At 40.7% G+C, this 22,561-nt stretch overlaps 1 protein-coding gene across 1 annotated transcript; it reads left to right on the top strand.

Annotated features, from left to right (window-relative positions):
• Positions 1-373: 373 nt before the first annotated feature.
• Positions 374-1,339, top strand: LOC308371754 (uncharacterized protein; the record flags this gene model as incomplete). Its single annotated transcript, XM_080846741.1, has 3 exons — positions 374-511; positions 725-832; positions 1,313-1,339. 3 exons carry the CDS (start codon positions 374-376, stop codon positions 1,337-1,339), a joined length of 273 nt encoding a protein of 90 aa, XP_080702867.1.
• Positions 1,340-22,561: the final 21,222 nt, after the last annotated feature.

Raw genomic sequence — 22,561 nt, 5'->3', positions numbered from 1 at the left:
ACATCATTGTTCTCATTGTGGAAAGGCCTTTAGCCATATGTCTGATCTCAAGAAACACCAGAGGATCCATACTGGAGAAAAGCCACATCAGTGTTCTCAATGTGGAAAGGCCTTTAGCCAAATGTCTAATCTTAGGACACACCAGAAGACCCATACTGGGGCAAAGCCACATCAGTGTTCTCAGTGTGGAAAGGCCTTTAGCCATATGTCTGATCTCAAGAAACACCAGAGGATCCATACTGGAGAAAAGCCACATCATTGTTCTCATTGTGGAAAGGCCTTTAGCCAAATGTCTAATCTTAGGACACACCAGAAGATCCATACTGGGGCAAAGCCACATCAGTGTTCTCAGTGTGGAAAGGCCTTTAGCCATATGTCTGATCTCAAGAAACACCAGAGGATCCATACTGGAGAAAAGCCATATCATTGTTCTCATTGTGGAAAGGCCTTTAGCCAAATGTCTAGTCTTAAGGCACACCAGAACATCCATACTGGAGAAAAGCCATATCATTGTTCTCATTGTGGAAAGGCCTTTAGCCAAATAAGTAGTCTTAAGGAACACCAGAACATCCATACTGGGGCAAAGCCACATCAGTGTTCTCAGTGTGGAAAGGCCTTTAGCCAAATGTCTAATCTTAGGACACACCAGAAGATCCATACTGGGGCAAAGCCACATCAGTGTTCTCAGTGTGGAAAGGCCTTTAGCCATATGTCTGATCTCAAGAAACACCAGAGGATCCATACTGGAGAAAAGCCACATCATTGTTCTCATTGTGGAAAGGCCTTTAGCCAAATGTCTAATCTTAGGACACACCAGAAGATCCATACTGGGGCAAAGCCACATCAGTGTTCTCAGTGTGGAAAGGCCTTTAGCCATATGTCTGATCTCAAGAAACACCAGAGGATCCATACTGGAGAAAAGCCATATCATTGTTCTCATTGTGGAAAGGCCTTTAGCCAAATGTCTAGTCTTAAGGCACACCAGAACATCCATACTGGAGAAAAGCCATATCATTGTTCTTATTGTGGAAAGGCCTTTAGCCAAATAAGTAGTCTTAAGGAACACCAGAACATCCATACTGGGGCAAAGCCACATCAGTGTTCTCAGTGTGGAAAGGCCTTTAGCCATATGTCTAATCTTAGGACACACCAGAAGATCCATACTGGGGCAAAGCCACATCAGTGTTCTCAGTGTGGAAAGGCCTTTAGCCAATTAAGTAGTCTTAAGGCACACCAGAACATCCATACTGGAGAAAGGCCACATCAGTGTTCTCAGTGTGGAAAAACCTTTAACTATATGTCTCATCTCAAGGCACACCAGCAGATCCACACTGGATAAAACCCACATCACTGTTCTCAGTGTGGAAAAACCTTTATCAAAATGTCTCAGCTCCAGTTACACCAGAAGATTCATACTGGAGAAAAGCCGCATCAGTGTTCTCAGTGTGGAATGGCCTTTAGCCTAATGTCTCATCTTAAATCACACCAGAAGATCCATATTGCAGAAAAGCCACATCAGTGTTCTCAGTGTGGAAACACCTTTAGCCAAATGTCTGAACTCAAGAGACACCAGAAGATCCATACTGGAGAAAAGCCAAATCAGTGTTCTCAGTGTGGAAAAACCTTCAGCCATATGTTTCATCTCAAGACACACCAGAAGATCCATACTGGAGAAAAGCCACATCAGTGTTCTCAGTGTGGAAAGGCCTTTAGCCAAATGTTTAGTCTCAAGAGACACCAGAGGATCCATTCAAATGATGGAGTATCACTTGAGAAGTGAAGTTAATTAGGTTACTTACACTGTTTTAAGGTTGCTAGTCTTTACTGTTATGTTGTATCAGAGATACCCAGAGAGAGCCTTGGCCAATGATGTTCCCGGTTGATGAGGCTGGCAGCACAATAACCCCAGTTCCTGGCATGTGACCACTGATAACACTATTTGAATACAAGATTCATTACATAGTCAATTCTTCTAATTTAATATGGTGAAAACCACTACCTGTTCAAAAATCAACGACCAAATAAATTGTGCTTTACAGTCATAGTCTCTGTTGGTCATTCCACCTCTCCCTCACCAGTTGCTCTTGTGTTTTGTCATAACAAAACAAAACCAGATTTAGATTAATTAGACTGTTCTATCCATTGGCAGTATCCTACTGCGAGCTTGCACTCGTGCTTTACGGAAAATTAACATGCTTCTGTTTATTCAGGTTAAGAGTTTATTGTTACCCCTGCCAAGGAGGTCATGTTTTTATTGCTATTTGTTTGTTTGTGTATTTATCTGTCTGTTTCAAGTCGATCAAGATTTACACAAAAAACACCAGGCCGATTGTCATGAAACTTGGGGTACAGACCAAGATAGAACCCCTTTTGGCCCTTTCTGTGACATTGCAAGATTGAGCATTTGGCCTTGGCGGAAGTCTGCGAGTGCCCTTATCTCTTTGAGTGCCCTTGTAGTTTAGTATATGGATCACATAAGGGCAGGTGACCCCCAAAGACAGTCAGCCCAAATGAACAAAACAGTAAATTAGAAGTGGGCCAGTTTACCTTCCCTTTCCGTTTTTGATGTGCTATGGAAAGTGTGGTTGTTGATTAGTGAAGATATTCAAATCAAACATAACACCTTTCAAAAATGTGGTTGGCTTGTAAAAAGTTTGTTGTATGTGTGAGGTAACCTGAAACCTGACTTGTGTGTCCTGAAACACACTTTTAAATAAAATGTGTTATTATTATTATGATTTATATAAGAACCCACATATAGCCACCCACAAATAGCAAGGAGTGCTTTGATTGACCCATCTCACGGCACTAGTGGACAGCGCTGAATCACTTTTCTGCTATTTTATTCATACAGTCATTGTATGACTTCAGTTCAATAGATTGATTTGTTTAGATAACCAACTCTCAATAAGCACGTCAGTTAACAAATATCTCATTGTTATATATACAGTAAAGAAAGACATTAAACCACATGGGTGTCTTTAAATGTTTCATTTGATTATAATAATGAAAAACTAACAAAATAAAGTAAAATAAAATAACAGAAAACAAAATACAAATGTCTCATTTGAAAACTTTCCTTCCTTTCTGAAGTTGAGTCTTGGTCTTTCTGAACTGCTCACTGACATAAAAAGAGCAAATTTTAGCATAAGAAACACCCCGACTGGCATGGCTCTGATATGAATAACTGAAATGAGACACCACTAAATACAGACCTTTTTAGACTTTTGTAAAACTGGAGAGACAGCAAGAAATGAAGAAGCAGCTTTAAAAAAAATGGAGCAACATTTTGAGATGGAGCAGAAGAGACATGAAGAAAGATGGAGGGAAACTGAGGACAAGACAAGAGAGCTGGAGAGAATGCTAAAGGCAGAAAGACAGGCGGCTCAGCGACGAGCCAAGGAGTTGTAGATAGAAGCTTTTATAGACCACTAAAATGTATGCTGAAAAACAAACAAAACAATGAACAAGTACAAGTAGAAGGCCATTTTTTTTAATGTAGCCTAGTATGTAACACCTACCTGAGTCAAAGCACTCCAATCAGATAAGGTAGTATATGGTACTCAGTTTCAAATAAAGTGTGTTGTCCAGTCAGTCTTGACATCCAACTTAAGCAATAAGCCCCAAGAGGCCGTGCTTTGCGCTGATTTTAGAACAGGTAAGGGGAGTTGTTAGGCACAACGCGAAGCTTACCTGTTCTAAAATCAGCGCAAAGCACGGACTCGCGGGACTTATTGTTTTTTTATCGTGTTAAGAAACAATAGTTTAAGGATAAACCGTCATTCTTCCGCCACTACAGAGTATAGTTCCTAAATAAATCGTTGCCACGCAACCCTTGAAGCAACGCAACAGCCAGATGGAACACCGACAAAAAAGGGGTGCTTATTTATTCACATTAATTTGTATATCGCCATTAATAGTGCAATTGTTGAAATAGTTTTCAAACGGGCTCCTCTTTGCTGGTGCAGCGCCAGGGGTATCCTGATTTTGACGCTTCAGTGTCCCAGATGATGTTGCTCCACATGTGTATGAAATGCGCTATATAAATAAAATTGCCTTGCCTTACCATTCGCTGCGCAGTAATATGGAATGTTATCATAGAATGTTATGAGGACAACTTGAAAGGTTATGCTGGATTTTACAACGGCATTTAGCCGATCACAATCAAGGATTGGAACAATCAGTTTTAGAATGTATGTTCGCGTCGTGCCTAACAACTCCCCTTACCTGTTCTAAAATCAGCGCAAACCACAGCCTCTTGGGGCTTATGTAAGGGATAACGGCCGACGAGCTGTGCAGTTCTAACTACTTACTGGCCGAGAGTGAGGTCATGCAGGTTAATATCAGACAGAGGCCGTAAGGTATCGACCGAGCGATAGCGAGGTTGATGCTGCGGGGCCGAAGTCTGATATACCTGCATGACCGAACGGTCGAGGTTAGTAAGTTGTTTATTATTTGGCATTTAAGCTCTTTTCATTTTGAAAATAAATGGTAATTGTAAATAGAAAATATGTCGTTTTGTTCAGCTCTCAAGTCTTCTCACGACACAGTGTTTCAGGTGTTGCCTAGCAGCAATGACTTGCTAACTTCAAGTTACAATGATCAATAGAAAACGGACAACAGGGCTCAGCTTAAATGGCTTTAATTTACAGTTTAATACAAGGTTTTCAAACTATAGTAGTCAAGTCTTCATCATCACTTTCAATAATACATTTTTGCTGCTTCTGAAGTCCTATAAAGTATTACCCGATATCAAAATGTTCGCGAATTCTTGAGTCTTTATTCTTCAACTGTCATCAACTGTCATGTTACCACGACATTCAACTGGTTTCCTGTTCTCAGATAATTTCATAATAGTAGTCCTGATTCTATCAATACATGCTCATGGCTGTTGATGTATCGCTAATTTTTAAGGATGTAATGTTTAGTACTTGGTACATGGTATCACTAATTTTTAAGATTGATGGGGTGTGCAATAAGAATACTTATCAGACCGCAGACCGGCTAGAACGTCAATACGCGGCTGGCATGACTACCCATTAGCCAATCAGAATGCTCGTACTGTCGTTGCCATATAATAATACAAAGTTAATGGACGCTGCGGGGCAAAGAACTCCTTGACGCGCAGCGGAGTGGTGTTGCTCCGCGAAGTCCATTAACTTTGTAGAACTGCACAGCTCGGAGGCCGTTATCCCGCTTATCTCCCGTTTACAGCATCCAAAAATGTTTGTATTATAATTTTATTATTATTTAGAATTTCCTTTATCTTTAGGAAACTTAATATGCATAATAACCTGATGAATTCTTAATTTGAAGCCTAGTGCTCCCGTTAGAGAAAGTAGCGCGTGGAACTGGTCTTATATGACCTTTAGTTTCCCTGGGCATTGCTGCAAAGTGACACTCATGAGCTCTCCTCTGTAAAACGGACACACGGACAAAGTTGTTGTTCATAAGGTTTTACTATTTAAAGTTGAACTCCACGTTCCCTATCGCAGTGGGACTGCGATGTGATTGACGGGAAATGACCTGTTTATTGACCAATGGAAGTACTTTCTATTCACGCCGGAAGGCCGAATTGCGGCAAATCACCACCCTGAGCCCGCCCCCCAGGAGTCTATATATTGCTGGTGAATATGTCGCGCTGTCTCTTTTCGACCTTCGCCTTCGAGCTTACGGATCTATCGACAAAAACCAACTATCACGCTTGCGTATCCTTTCTCTTTGTGTGCTTATTTTTACTCTTTCGAGTTGGTGAGTTGAATTATTCCTTACTAGCTCTGAGTGCTGCAAGGATATTTTACGCTTAAGCAAGATTGCAGTCCGGCTGGTGTCCTCGCTCGTCCTCGACTTGCTAGTTCACTGTTGCTTGAAACGTGCTACGTTGACTAGCTCTTGCTAATTGTGTCTCTTTTACAGATTCAGGATGTCCCGTCTCTATGTGGATTGTGGCCATCCCAAGGACAAGGGTGACCGGCATCGCAGCTGTACGCTGTGCCTAGGCAGAGCGCACGCTGAGGCTGCGTTGTCCGGAGAAATCCCTCCTGCATGTGCGCTGTGTGCCGCCATGACGACGGCACGAGTCACAAAGCGCCTCTCTCTGTGGGAGAGAGTGAGCATGCATCCGGGAGTGAAGCCTGCGCTGTCCGAGGTGGTGTCCCCGGACGGGCGAGGCTCCTCTCGCCTCGGGAAGCCGCTGGGTCCCCCTGCTCTTCGCCAGCCTGCTCAGTGGCCCCAGTCGCGGTGACTGCAGAGGCCGCCGAGCCGCTATCTGCACTCGATGCCCCGCTCGACGAGTTGGACGTCGACGCTGGAGGAGAGAGTCTGCTCGATGACTCGTTGACTCGATGACTCGTTGCTCGATGACTCAACAGATGACAACAATCACATTTGAAATCCACATCCTGTTTGTAATGACATAATGCAGTAGAACACATTTTGTATTTTCAGCGTGCAACTTGTGATTTTCCAAAAGGAAAAGGAAATTACACCTAAACTATCAACAGAATGATCAATTCCACTTCTACACATTACTGACTCAGATTACAGCTGCAAAGTAACAGTGGCAGAGAAGAATAGTACAAAGTGATGGCCTTGGTACAAAAACAGGTTTAATATGTTGTATGTAACTACATCTGCATATTTCATTTCATAGTTTAACATAAGCATTTAACATAGGGCTGCGTAAAGCAAGACATTTAAAATTATTACAAGCCGTGTATGACTTGAACATGTGGCAGTGCAATGTAAGTGACGCTGATGGGCAGTTGAGATGCAGCAATCCTCTGGTACCTCATGCAGATCGATCAATCTGATCACCATCATGATCATTAACCTAAAAACACATTCCAGTCAATTACAACCATTAACCCACAGACACTGAAATGCTATGCATCTGTAAACAGTATTTTATTCATATTACCTTTATTACTCATATCCCAGTATAGCCAAAGGTATCACATGCTCAAGTCTTAGCAAACATTAAACAGCAATTTCCATATATTGTCTGGATTGACCAATACTGGTTATCTGGTTGGTAGGTTAAACTGGCTGAATTGTGCTGACTGCTGCAGCCAAGAGGAGGCACTGGGAAGCAAGCAGAGACAAAAGAGCTTGCAGCACCCTCCTGCCTTTCAGCATGAAGCAGGTTGTAGGTAAGTCAGCTGGTGCTTCTCTTCCAGCCGGTCCCATTCTCTCCCCGGACACTGGCACATTCACTCACTGAATTCTAAGAGAAGCTCAAGGATACGAATGAAGAGACAGATAATGAGGGAGAGTGAATGAACGCACGTCGAAGGCATACAGGCAGTCAGAGCATGCGCAGACAGACAGACCGACTAAAGAGAGGTCCAAGTTCAAAACTGGATTAAGGCTTACAACTGTAAGGCTCTGATATTCCAGTATCTTTTACAGTCAAAAGCACATGAAAGAAACACACACACAAACAGCATTCACATATTCAGCACCCACCTGCACTCCAGCGTTCTGCCCAACGGTCGAGTACATCTGCTCTGCATTGTAGCGATGCTGAAGAACTTCATATGTTGGTGTGGCTGCCGTCTACACACAAGACACCGCATCACTATTGACTCTCGCTCTCTGTATTCCTCTGTCTATTTTTGTGTGTTTCGGGGTGGGGGTAGGGATTGTGGTAAACTTCAGCCTTCCTAACACAGTCTTTTTGACGGTGTAATGCAACACAGGAAGTATTTGAATTTTATGTTTGCTTACATCACGTTCTTGGTCTGTGCCCCTTCTTTGTCTGTTGTCATTCCCCATCTGCCTTTCTCTCTGTCCTGAAAGCACAATACCACTGACACACATGAGGAAACACACAGAATGAAATGATAGCAGTAGTAACAATACAATCAGTCACCTGATAGTGAATGAGAGAGAGAGAAAGAGAGAGGGAGAAAGACAGGGAGAGAGAGAAAGAGGGAGAGAATGTATTGTTATGTGTTTGTACCTTTATATCTCCAGAAGGTGAATGCAAGTCCACCCAAAAGCAGCAGTAGCAAAAGTACAGAAATGAAACTTGCGATGCAGAGGGGTGATGTTGTTCCACTTCTGCTTTCAACATCTAAAATTGAAGAAAGTACAAAATGTGCCTTCGTTACCTCAATGCACTGTCTACATAGCTTTTGTTTTCATGAGTTTTTAGTCATTCCCCTCCCTTGAGTGTTTTCCAATGGTGGTATAACAGTGCTGTCAATTTGGGCCCTGATTTTAAAGGTACACTTAGGGTAATAAACATTGTCTACTTTTGGCTAACCGTCTGAAGTCTCTCTAGGTCCGCCTCTTATTCAAGTTCTCTAAAATACATATGATTCTGGGATTCATGACTCCTGTGTGATGTGTGTTTGAACCTGTGTTTTAAAGGATGGTGTGCCTAATTGGGCTCTAGATTAATACTCCCGGGTGGCGTAGTCTTGCTATTTAGGCAGAGCTGTGGGGTTCCCCCTTACAGCTCATTCCACACAGCACTGTTGCCTACAGAGTTTTTTGTGACAGGACCCACAGCACACAAGTAGGCTATAAATGCTCAAAATGTCGATGGCCAATTGCTTAGGCTCTGCTTCAGCCGTTAACTGCAAGCTTTTAAAAGACCATTTGGTAGTGCATGCCTCATCGGGATTTTTTATTTGTCAATAGTGATAACGGAGCCCTTCTTTTGTGATTTCAGTGTTAGATCTAACCACTAGGTGCACTACACCAGAAGCTATGAGTTAGCCCCTGCACTGCTAAAGCTGGAAGAAATGAAAACAATGAGGAGATTGTGAATGAGAGGTATTCCATATGTAGTGTCTATTAGATGGGCAGAGGGGCTCGAGAGCAACACGCTGTGCTGGCTGGAATAACAAGCAGTCAGCTGCAGAGGGAGGTCAAGCTATGAACATTTAGTTTCAACATTTCATTGTCAACTCATTCAGATTCCACCAATTAAGGTTTAATAAAGATATCTAGACTTATCGATTTAAATTGCACTGTTGATAATAGGGCAAACATTTCCTTAGTTGCTGGTGTTTGTTTTCCAAGAGATGATTTAGCTGTCAATGTGTTTGCTGGTGACATTGGAGGAAGATATGGAACAATAAGAATGTTATTTTAATGAAGGGTCAGGTGGGATTCTGTTAATGACTAAAACTATCCACAATCAGACCATAGAATTAAGATAATTGCTTACCTTTGACCAGGAGGGATATATGTGTTTGGTAGCGTTTGTCAACATCACAAGTATAGATTCCCTGGTCCTCCTCTCTCAGGTCTAATATGAGCAGAGAGACATTTCCTGGTGAATGACGGTTAAACATCTGAACTCTGCCTCTGTTGGGTACAATTGTGTTGGATATTTTAGTATACTTAGACCCAGTCCCGCTGGTGGTCTCCCATCTCACACTCTCAGGTTTGGCACGCAGAGAAGAACAGGAGCAGGGCAGCAGTGCAGATTCTCCTGAGCTTCTCCTAATCTCAAGTGTTGTGTCCTGTTCCATTAGAGAGCATCCTGGAAGAAACATGACACTTATAAAACATTCTGTATATCCAAATGTAAAGGCAACCTGTGAGAAATGTCTGTAAAAACACATATAGAAATCACACTTGTCATGTACAATACTTGTACTTGTGGTTGTATACATGTTTTGAAAAGAGCAACACACTGCTCCTGCTCTGAAAACATATACAGTATATATCGAGATAAAAAAAAATGATACTGCATACAGAGAATCTGAGAGTCTTATTCAAGGACAAATACAAAAATAATGCAGGCTCTCCTGTTGCATCAGATACCAGAAGAAGAGGAAGCTAAAACGGTACAAAGTCATTTTAATTATAATATAATTTACGCGCCTGTCAGTGTTGAAATCAAACGGATAACTTTGACATATGTTAGTCCTAGCCTCATAGGAATCCAATCCTTTCCTTATTGTCAAAAACTTATAATTTCTTACATTGTAAACATATATAAAACGGAACATATATATGTATACATCATACATGCATTTTACAGATTTCTTCTTAGGGCATCATACAAACAATTTTAATTGTAATATAAAACAAAACTATGATAGAACAACACCATGTTGTTGTATTTCTGTATTTCTGAAGCTTGGGGAAATCATTTCTTATTCTAACAGCGTCAGTTTCGGTAAAATGATAAATCATATAAAGTGACTGAAAAGTTCTTGTTATTAATGTCCTACCTGTAACTGTGAGTCTGAAGTCTCTGTAGCTGTAGCGGTGACCTTCACATCTGTAGTTCCCCTCATCCTCCTTAGTCAGGTCTGATATGAGCAGGGAGAGATTTCCAGGGGAATCCTTATTAGTCATCTGAATCCTGTGTGCAGGTTTAGTCAGATCAATCTGCACATTGTCTTTGAACCATCTGGTACCCTGAGCCTGGAGATCAGTGCAGGAACAGGGCAGGAGAACAGACTCTCCAGAGTATTTGGTGACTTTCATTGATGTCATATCTTGTAGAACACATTCTTTGGAAACACAAAAGGACTTGGATTACTCCTCACATATATATCCAAAAATGTCTGTTTATTCAACAGATTTTTGTATAATTCCATAATCATATGATTAGTTTGTGCTTGTTTGACAAACATGAAATTATAATAGATGTTGGTTGTACAAAAGAGGATGGGTATGTAGCAGCACATTGCATAACAATATAAATATCATATAACTGATTTGTTCGTGTCATGATGCGTTGGGTTTTGTGTAGATGATACAATGCGTTCCATCCCAGTTTCATTGTAAAGAAGGCAACACAGAATGTACGCTCTCTCTGACAGTGTGCAGTTCACATTGTAAAGTATTTTCACTATGAAAGTGTATGAGTAGCAATGGAGAGAGAGACTGGTTTAGTAAGTCATAACTCAGCTGGGTGTAGTTCGGACTCACCTGCTTCGATTCTGACCACCCAGCACAGGAAAAACACAATCATCCACATTCTTGCTGACAGTGGCCTTTGCAGTCTCCCTCTTTGTCTCTCTCACACACACCAAGTGTGTTTTACGCCTCACAGTCCCACATATACACAAACTGATGTCACAGCCCTCATAGAGTCACTTTACTCTCCTCATCTGATTGGTCATTCACAGCCATCCCTGCAACATGACATCACGTGGAACAAGGGGTCAAGATGAGGAATAGCAATACACTTCCGCTTTCAGCAGAACTGCTGAACAATAACAACGCAACAATACAGTAAGTGGAAACTTACAGTTTTTCTCCGTTGCTAAAACTCAATTTTTCAAAACATGCCTCGGTTTCTCTGAACACTAAACCCAAGTGCCAACTTCCTAAACCAATTCTGCTAAACTATAAGCACAATTCTCTGCTTTAGACACAGATTTCATTTGTTAACCACACTTTCTACAAAATACTAAACACCATCCTCTCTACTTTGCACAGTTTATCAATGCCAAAACCTCCTTTCTTTCAGACAGAACACACTTCTATTCAAATGACAAAACTTCCATTTCCAAAGCTGTTGTGCAATTTTAAATCAAAACTTTACCTCATAGTTTTGAGAACAATTTATGGCAACATTGAAGTGAGAGGTGATCAGAGGAGTGACAGTAAGAGGAGGAGCAGGAGGAAAATGATGAAGAGGAAGAGCAAGACGGACAGATTTTTTCAAAGCATGCCTCGGTTTCTCTTAGCTCTAAACACAAATCCCAAAACCACTCACACAAAATGCAAAACCCTATATATCTCCTGCAAAAGGCCACTTTGGTTTCGAAACATTATTATGTCACCTCAAAAGGGTATTTTATTTTCAAACAACAAACACAGACCATTATTTTAGTAGACATTCTAAGCATTGATTGAACACTGATGTGCTCAATGGAAAACACTACTATGAAATGGGAAAACACTAGTATGAAGGCCTTATCAGGAGTATTATGCCTTTTCATCTCCAGTGTTTCTGTACGCTTTCTCCTGTTGTAAAATATTTTAACTGTATAATGTTTTAACTCAAATATAAAACAACTCACAAACAGTAATGACTTACAGTAAAGATTTCTTTTTTTTCAAAAGTGCTGTAGCCTTTACATCAGAGCAAACACAACCGAATGTGTAGATGATTTACACAAAACAAACAATAGGATATTGATACAGTCAACAAAAAAAGAAAGAAAAATGTAAAATAAAAAAGGACAAAAAAACTAGACTGCATCCTGTTCTTGCTCAAGACAATATCGACAATTGTTGTGTTGTGAAACATCTGAAAATACAGTTACATTTGATTGGATTACAATACAGTACAGTAATGTTTCTGTGCTGATAGGACGTTATCAGTTGGGGAAACGTATATGGCTTACTTGCACATAGTCATATCATACTGTAATTGTTTGACTCTATCAGAGCTTCTGTCAAAAAGCACCCTGTACACCTGCTTCATTCTCGAGGTGTTCTGCCTTAGAACATGGTCCACTGTGGCTAGGCTCACTGTATTGATGTTTAGGAATATGTCTTGGTCATTACAGTATTTCTCTGTTCCTAAAACACATTTTTTTCAAAGCATGCCTCGGTTTCTCTTAGCTCTAAACACAAATCCCAAAACCACTCACACAAAATGCAAAACCCTTTATATCTCTTGCAAAATGACACTTTGGTTTCAAAACACTATTATATCACCTCAAAAGGGCATTTTGTTTTCAAACAACAAACACAGACCATTATTTGAGTAGACATTCTAAGCATTGATTGAACACTGATGTGCTCAATGGAAAACACTACTATGAAATGGGAAAACACTAGTATGAAGGCCTTATCAGGAGTATTATGCCTTTTCATCTCCAGTGTTACTGTACACTTTCTCCTGTTGTAAAATATTGTAACTGTATAATGTTTTAACTCAAAAATGAAAGAAAAATGTAAAATAATAAAAGGACAAAAAAACTAGACTGCATCCTGTTCTTGCTCAAGACAATATCGACAATTGTTGTGTTGTGAAACATCTGAAAATACAGTTTGATTTGAACATTTGATTGGATTACAATACAGTACAGTAATGTTTCTGTGCTGATAGGACGTAATCAGTTGTGGAAACGTATATGACTTACTTGCACATAGTCATATCATACTGTAATTGTTTGACTCTATCAGAGTTTCTGTCAAAAGGCACCCTGTACACCTGCTTCATTCTCGAGATGTTCTGCCTTAGAACATGGTCCACTGTGGCTAGGCTCTTTGTATTGATGTTTAGGAATATGTCTTGGTCATCAATGGTTGCACTTTGTATTTGTTTACGTATACTGTAATTTTACAAATACAGTACAATGTAAAATATTCTACAGTAAAATACAAGAATACTATGCTCCTGATACAGTAAGGCATTCAAACTAGTGTTTTACTGTCATAGTAGTGTTTCTTACCCATTCTCTCTTCTGAATGTCCGGAGAATCGGTGCAACTGAGAAGCGGCTTATGTTTGGTTGAACCCTCTGGCCAGCCTTGCCAGCCTCCTGCATGGTCAAACCCATGTTGACCACATGGTTGAACACATTGGCCTGAATCTCATCAGAGATACAGTAATGGCTCTCCGTCTTGCTCTTCCTGTTCATCATTTTCCTCCTCCTCCTCCTCTTACTCTCACTCCTCTGCCCCTCTGATCACCACTCACTTCAATGTTGCCATAAATTGTTCTCCAAACTAGGAGCTAAAGTTTTGATTTCAAATTGCACAACAGCTTTGGAAATGGAAGTTTTGTCATTTGATTAGCAGTGTTTTCTGTTTGAACACAATGAGGTTTTGGCATTGATGAAGCATGCAAAGTAGAGAGGACGGTGCTTAGTGTTTTGAAGAAAATGTGGTTAACAATTGAAAACTGTGTCTAAAGCAGAGAATTGTGTGTTGTGGTTTGAAGAAAGTGCGGTTAACAATTGAAATCTGTGTTTAAAGCAGAGAATTGTGCTTAAAGTTTAGCAGAATTGGTTTAGGGAGTTGGAACTTGGGTTTAGTGTTCAGAGAAACAGAGGCATGTTTTGAAAAAATGTGTTTTAGGAACAGAGAAATACTGTAAACACAACATGCATCCATATGGGTTAAACACAATATACAGAGTTATTGTAAAGACCAACTTAAACTACCTTGTCATCCTCATGCCTCTGTCCTGATTTTATACATTCCCCTTTTTGACCTAATGGAACAAAGTGATTTGCAAGATGTTTCTTTCTCTGTGATCTTTCTCTGTTTGTGTGTGTGTGTGTGTGTGTGTGTGTGTGTGTGGGTGTGTGTGTGTATGTGTGTGTGTGTGTGTGTGTGTGTGTGTGCGTGTGTGTGTGTTTGTGTGTGTGTGTGTGTGTGTGTGTGTGTGTGTGTGTGTGTGTGGGTGTGTGTGTGTATGTGTGTGTGTGTGTGTGTGTGTGTGTGTGTGCGTGTGTGTGTGTGTGTGTGCGTGTGTGTGTGTGTGTCTACCTTTGCGTCTCATGTATAGGAACAGAGCTCCTCCCAGCAGCAGCAGCAACAGGAGCACAGCAGCAATGATGAATATGTTGGTTTCACCGTTACTCCGAGCGTCTAGAAATAAACACAGCTCTGCTCAAAACTTTTCCTGTAAGACCCACCTCTAACTTCTGCATCTTCTTGGACTTTTCAACAGAGACGTACAATATAAAACATCCTGTATATCCAATTGTAAAGCCAACCTGTGAGAAAGGTCTGTAAAAACACATATAGAAATCACACTTGTCATGTACAATACTCGTACTTGATTGTTCACAAGTTGAAAAGAGCAACACACTGCACCTGCTCTTTAAACATATGCAGTATACATCAAATAGAAAAAACAATTATACTGCATACAGAGAATCTGAGACTCTTATTGAAAAATAATGTAGGCACTGAATGGGGTGTTGCATCAGATAAAGAAGAAGAGGAAGCTAAAACGGTACAAACAGTCATTTTCTACAGTTTCTTACGCAGTTATTGGGGTAAACAGAACTAGGTGTATCTCTACAGGAATCCTTTATCTGTCATCAGAAACTTATGACCACATTTACGCTCCTGTCAGTGGCGAAATCAAACAGATTACTTTGACATGTTAGTTTGCAATTATTTCCAATTATTTCTATGTTGTCAGAAACTTCTAATTTCTTATATTGTAAACATATATAAAAGAGAATATATATATGTATATATATATGTAACAATTTACAGATTTTATGATATGGCAACATACAAACAAAATCTTGTATTTCTTTAACATGAATTATAAAAAAAAAAAAACTATGATAGAACAACCCCATGAACTATATTTCTGAAGCTTGGTGAAATCATTTGTAACAGTGACAGTTTCGGTAAAATGGCAAATCATATCAGGTGTCTGAAAAGTTCTTGTTATTATTATCCTACCTGTAACTGTGAGTGTGAAGTATCTAGAGCTGTAGGTGTAACGTTCACATATGTACTCCCCCTCATCCTCCTTAGTCAGGTCTGATATGAGCAGGGAGAGATTTCCAGGGGAATCCTGATTAGTCATCTGAATCCTGTCTGCAGGTTCAGTCAGATTAATCTCCACATTGCCCTTCCACCATCTGATACCCTGAGGTTTAGCCTGGAGATCAGTGCAGGAACAGGGCAGGAGAACAGACTCTCCAGAGTATTTGCTGACTTTCATTGGTGTATTATCTTGTAGTTCACATTCTTTGGAAACACAAAATGGCTTGGATTACTCCTCACATATAGATCCAAAAATGTCTCAATGCATTCTTTCAACATATGTATTTTTGTATAATTCTATAATCATATGACTACGTCTTGCTTGTTTGACAAAAAATACATTATAATAGATGTTGGTTGTGCAAAACAGAATGGGTATGTAGCAGCACATTACACAACAATATAAATGGCTTATAACTGATTTGTTTGTGTCATGATGAGTTGAATTTTGTGAAGATGATACAATTTGTTCAACACAGTTTGATTGATCCTTGTAAGGACTGCAACACAGAATGTATGCTCTCTCTGAATGTGTGCAGTTCACATTGTAAAGTATGTATACACTCTTAAAGTGTATGAGTAACAATGAAAATGTAGATACGGGTTTGGAAAGTCATAACTCAGCTGGGTGTAGTACTGACTCACCTGCTTCGATTCTGACCACCCAGCACAGGAAAAACACAATCATCCACATTCTTACTGACAGTTGCCTTTGCAGTCTCCCTCTTTGTCTCTCTCACACACACCAAGGGTGTTTGCAGCCTCACAGTCCGACAGACACACATTTATGTCACAGCCCCTATCCTCCTCACGTCACTTTACTCTCCTCATCTGATTGGTCATTCACAGCCATCCCTGCCATCCCTATCCCTGCAACATCACGTGGAACAAGTGGTCAAGATGAGCAATAGCAATACACTTCTGCTTCCAGCTTAACTGCTGGACAATAATGATGCAACTAATGAACAACTAGCGGAAATTAGGCGTGGTCAGGCCGTCACATTTCCCCTTAGTTCCCTAACACAGAAATTACCACAAGTGACACAACTGATGTTGTGTAAATAGTGATGTCTTTCTCAGAACAATCCCACTCAAAAGATTACTGACATTTCCTGTGACTTCTCCTCCCATACAAGCATTTGTGTCTGTCAAGGGTCAGAGCGGAGTCATCTTATGCCGGTGGATCCGGCCAAAAACCAGAGGCAGAGTATGTTTGACATAATGATTTTGTATTTCATTAGGCTTGGAAAATCTAAATCAAGCAAGATACCCGTCCATATGCCAACCAGTGAAGTAAAAAAATTAAAAATATCAGAAAAAGTTCAGCAACTGCAATTTTCCTGTTTTGTAAATCTGCTGGCCTCTCAAATGCAGAGAACAAGTTTCAGCACCCAAGTCAATACTTACACATACTTAACAGAGCAAGACTAGACTGATGACATAGGACAAGTGATGATGGTCTAGGCATTGGATTTAGAGAGAATGAAACAGATGCAATAAAAAACCAAGGCACATAGAATAAGCAGAAATATCTGAGGAAGAAAAGCCTTTTAATTATGCTCTTTGAATTACCTTGAGATATTATTATCTAGAAACATTTCTGTTTCTGACAGTAAACACGATGAATGGCAGCTTTTAAGGAGGGAACTTCTGCCCGTGTTCGGAAGGTCTGGCTTCAGTGGACGGGACACTTGAAGGCTTCAGTGATGTCAGCTGTAGTGCTGGAGTTGAACCAGCAGATGGCGCACGTACAGCATCACCACCCTGTTCTGTGAGCTCTGCACCCCTCCTACTCCAAGGGGCAAAACACCACAGGCAGCCCTTCTCTCTGACTCCATCAACACTATGCTGCCTGTCCTCCTCTCTGACTGCATCAACACTATGCTGCCTGTCCTCCTCTCTGACTCCATCAACACTATGCTGCCTGTCCTCCTCTCTGACTCCATCAACACTATGCTGCCTGTCCTCCTCTCTGACTCCATCAACACTATGCTGCCTGTACTCCTCTCTGACAACACTATGCTGCCTGTCCTCCTCTCTGACTCCATCAACACTATGCTGCCTGTCCTCCTCTCTGACTCCATCAACACTATGCTGCCTGTCCTCCTCTCTGACTCCATCAACACTATGCTGCCTGTCCTCCTCTCTGACAACACTATGCTGCCTGTCCTCCTCTCTGACTCCATCAACACTATGCTGCCTGTCCTCCTCTCTGACTGCATCAACACTATGCTGCCTGTCCTCCTCTCTGACTCCATCAACACTATGCTGCCTGTCCTCCTCTCTGACTCCATCAAGACTATGCTGCCTGCCCTCCTCTCTGACTCCATCAACACTATGCTGCCTGTGTATTACCAGTAGTTGATGAATGCTTTTGGGAGATGGAATAAGGATATACCAAAAGCTGAGTTTGGGACAGAGAGGCATATTCTGAAAATGGAATATTACACAATGGGCAGAGAAGTGTTTAATTTTGGGCGATGTTGAAATGTCTAACAGGGAATCACAAATTCTCAAGAGAGGAGAACATGAACCGCCTTCTAATACACCAGATGAGTGTGTAAAGTACACTCTAACACTGTCCTACATAGGAAAATGAGATGCAGATAGAAATGCAGCCTGATATGAATGGTGAAAAGATCTTCAAAATGATCCTTACATTTCTTTCCCAGTTTTTTACTGCCGACGCTTTATCCTTTTTAGGCAAAAACAAATCCAGCAACCTAACACAGCAATTTATTACATGACGCATTCTTGGTCAAAGTGTTTTTAACCTACAATTTCACTTCCCTTTTCCTCTATGATGAAACAACCCCATTTTGTTCTTACCTAAACTATTTGCAACATTCTAGCCCAAACTGGTGTTTTTTATTAGGCTTGTGTCATGTTCCAACTGTCCACAAAGTCAGATACCCACGTTAGCTCCGTGTATTCACAAGGTCACTCTTAATTCCTCACGTCACGAATATTTTTTACAGTCAAAATATACACCCTGCATTATCTGTATCTACATATACATTTATAATGCGTTCTCATTAACAGAAAATAGACGACAGACATATTGATAACAATGAGCTAATTTATACAACACAAGAGTTTTCCAGTTACAGGCATATCTAATATTTCATTGCTGCTTAGAGAGTAGCTAACATTTATTAGCATTTATCATAACAGGCACTTGTTCAAATCTGAACTGAACATTTCATACATAGCATTATAACTCCAAGTGATAATTGCATGACTAGTATGTTTAGCAAACTATAAATGTGAGCATAATAAACACTCTTACACCGAAAACACTCTAAACTGTGCTCACATGAACAAAGTGTGGTGGTCTGTGGGGGTGTCACGACTCATGTGGTTTTGATGCTGGCATATTCTGTGCCGTCACCTGTGTCCACCTCCACTTGGACTGCTCTGGGTTTTTTACCATGAGCTACAGTTGAGTAGGTCACATCATCCTACAGAAAATAACAAGTCATTATGTTTGGCACGTACACCACACACTGCATGTTGTTTGCATGTACACACACGTACAAAAGTTCAACTCTAAAACACATCCTTAGAACCATTAAACGAGGGCATTTGAATCAACTTTACCTCCTTTTCTGCTTGTTTGGATCTGTCCTCTCCGGTGTCCTGAAGAATGATGGCGTCCTAAGAAGGTTAAGAGGCAACCCAGAGCAAACACAAATATAAAACGTTTTTCATTGCAGACATGAGGTAAGTGAGCCAAATGCACACACACACATACACACAGAAAGAGACAGACAGACACACACACACACACACACACACACACACACACACACACACACACACACACACACACACACACACTTCTGATAAAAAAGGCCATGCATTGCCACAAGCCATTTTCATATGGATTAAACACAACATGCATCCATATGGGATAAACACAATATACAGAGTTATTGTGAAGACCAACTTAAACTACCTTGTCATCCTCATACCTCTGTCCTGATTTTATACATTCTCCTTTTTGACCTAATGGAACAAAGTGATTTGCATTAAAAGATGTTTCTTTCTCTTTGCGTGTGTTCGTGTGTGTGTGTGTGTGTGTGTGTGTGTGTGTGTGTGTGTGTGTGGTAGTCTACCTTTGCGTCTCATGTATAGGAACAGAGCTCCTCCCAGCAGCAGCAGCAACAGGAGCACAGCAGCAATGATGAATATGTAGAAAGGTGGTTTGGTTTCACCGTTACTCTGAGCGTCTAGAAATACAAACAGCTCTGCTCAAAGCTTTTCCTGTTAAACCCATCTCTAACTTCTGCATCTTCTTGGACTTTTAAACAAAAACTGTCCGGAGTCCCTCCTTCAGGAGGTATTTGGGTTGGTGACAAAATGTAGTCCAGATTGAACTATGGTTGTCTCCACATGCATTCTTGGTACAGATGTTAACATGGCCAAGCAAGGCAAGGGCACCAATAGGTGCACTACACCAGAGACTAATGGACAGAGGGTCCAGTCCTCGAGAGCAACACACTGCACTGGCTGGAATAATAAGCAGTCAGCTGCAGAAGGAGGTTTTAAAAGCACCACATAAACTGCACACTGGCCAAACCTAAAGGGCCCCATACATCACATACCAGAGGGTCCAGCCTTGGACAAGCTATGAACATACTATCTCAATGTTTCAGTGTCAAGTTGTTCAGATTCCACCAATTAAGGTTTAATACAGAAGAGGTCTAGACATATCAATTTAGACTGCACTGTTAATGGGACAAACCTTTTTCCTTAGTTGCTGGTGTTTGTTTTCCAGGAGATGATTTAGTATTCAATGTGTTTGCTGGTGACATTGGAGGAAGATACGGAACAATAAGAACGTTATTTTAATGAATGGTCAAGTGGGATTATGTTAATGACTAAAACTATTATCAATCAGACCATAGAACATGGCTAATGACTTACCTTTGACCAGGAGGGATATATGTGTTTGGGAGCGTCCATCAACAATGCAAGAATATAATCCCTTGTCCTCCTCACTCAGGTCTGATATGAGCAGAGAGACGTTTCCTGGTGAATGGCGGTTAAACATCTGAACTCTGCCTCTGTAGGGTCCAGTTGTGTTGGATATTTCAGCATATGAAGATCCACTCCTCCTGGTGGTCATGGTCCAACTCACACTCTCAGGTTTGGCACGCAGAGAAGAACAGGAGCAGGGCAGCAGTGCAGATTCTCCTGAGCTTCTCTTAATCTCAAGTGTCCTGTCCTGTTCCATTAGAGTGCATCCTGGAAGAAACATGACACTTATAAAACATTCTGTGTATCCAATTGTAAAGGTGACCTGTAAGAAAGGTCTGTAAAAACACATAGAGAAATTCCACTGGTCATGTACAATACTAGCACTTGTGGTTGTAGCCTATACCATGCAGGCACTGAACGGGGTGTTGCATCAGATACCAGAAGAAGAGGAAGCTAAAACGGTACAAAGTCATTTTCTACAGTTTCTTACGCAGTTATTGAGGTAAACAGACCTAGGTATACCTCTTCAGGAATCCTTAACTTGTTGTCAGAAACGTATAATAACATTTATGCGCCTGTCAGTGGCGAAATCCAACGGATTACTTTGACATGTTAGTTTGCCTCATAGGAGTCCAATCCTTTCCATGTTGTCAGAAACCTAGAATTTCTTACATTGTAAACATATAAAACGGAACATACTGTATATGTATACAACATACATACATTTTACAGATTTTGTCATCAAAACAAACAATTTATTACATTTTTTGTCCATGTATTATAAAACACTGATGATAGAACAACACCATGAATTGTATTTCTGAAGCTTGGGGAAATCATTTGTCATACTAACAGCGTCAGTTTCGCTAAAATGGTAAATCATATAAAGTGTCTGAAAAGTTCTTGTTATTAATGTCCTACCTGTAACTGTGAGTGTGAAGTCTCTGTAGCTGTGGGCATAACCTTCACATCTGTACCACCCCTTATCCTCCTTAGTTAGGTCTGATATGAGCAGGGAGAGATTTCCAGGGGAAACCTGATTAGTCATCTGAATCCTGTCTGCAGGTTTAGTCAGATCAATCTGCACACGGTCTTTCACCCATCTCCTACCCTGTGCCTGGAGATCAGTGCAGGAACAGGGCAGGAGAACAGACTCTCCAGAGTATTTGGTGACTTCCATTGGTGTCCTATCCTGCAGATGGCAGTCTTTGGAAACACAAAAAGGGTTTGGATTACTCCTCACATTTAGATCCAAAGTTGTCTCAATTTATTTAACAGATGTATTTTTTTTATAATTCAATAATCTTATAATTACTTCTGGCTTCTTTGACAAAAATGAAATTATAATAGATATTTGCTGTGCAAAACACAATGGATATGGAGCAGCACATAACACAACAATATAAATTGCATTTAACAGATTTTTTTGTGTCATGATGAGTTGAATTTTGTGTAGATGATACAATGCGTTGAATCTCAGTATCATTGATCCTTGTAAAGAAGGCAACACAGAATGTATGCTCTCTCTGTTAAGTATGTACACTCTGGAAGTGTGTGAGTAGCAATGAAAATGAAGAGACGGGTTTGGAAAGTCATAACTCAGCTGGGTGTAGGACTGACTCACCTGCTTCGATTCTGACCACCCAGCACAGGAAAACCACAATCATCCACATTCTCACTGACAGTTGCCTTTGCAGTCTCCCTCTTTCTCTCTCACACACACCAAGGGTTGTTGCAGCCTCACAGTCCCACATACACACACTGATGTCACAGCCCCTCTCCTCCTCATGTCACTTTACTCTCCTCATCTGATTGGTCATTCACAGCCATCCCTTGCAACATGACATCACGTGGAACAAGTGGTCAAGATGAGCAATAGCAAAACACTTCTGCTTTCAGCTAAACTGCTAGACAATACCGATGCAACAACTAGCAGAAACTAAAAACATTTTCAATTAAACTTCTACACATGCATGACCTCCACAGACACACAGCAAATCTCACACATTTATCTGACTTATCTGAACAGGAAAAAAGTCGGAAAAAGGTTAAGCTGGAAGACAAAAAAAGAGAGAAGCGATAGAACAAATGTACAAAGACAGAACAAGAGAGAGAAGCGTGGTCAGACC

Source organism: Sprattus sprattus (genome assembly GCF_963457725.1).
Source record: "Sprattus sprattus genome assembly, chromosome: 10".
Taxonomy (NCBI): Eukaryota; Metazoa; Chordata; class Actinopteri; order Clupeiformes; family Clupeidae; genus Sprattus; species Sprattus sprattus.
The sequence above is the reverse complement of the archived record's forward strand: the minus strand, read 5'-3'. Positions and strand labels throughout refer to the sequence as shown.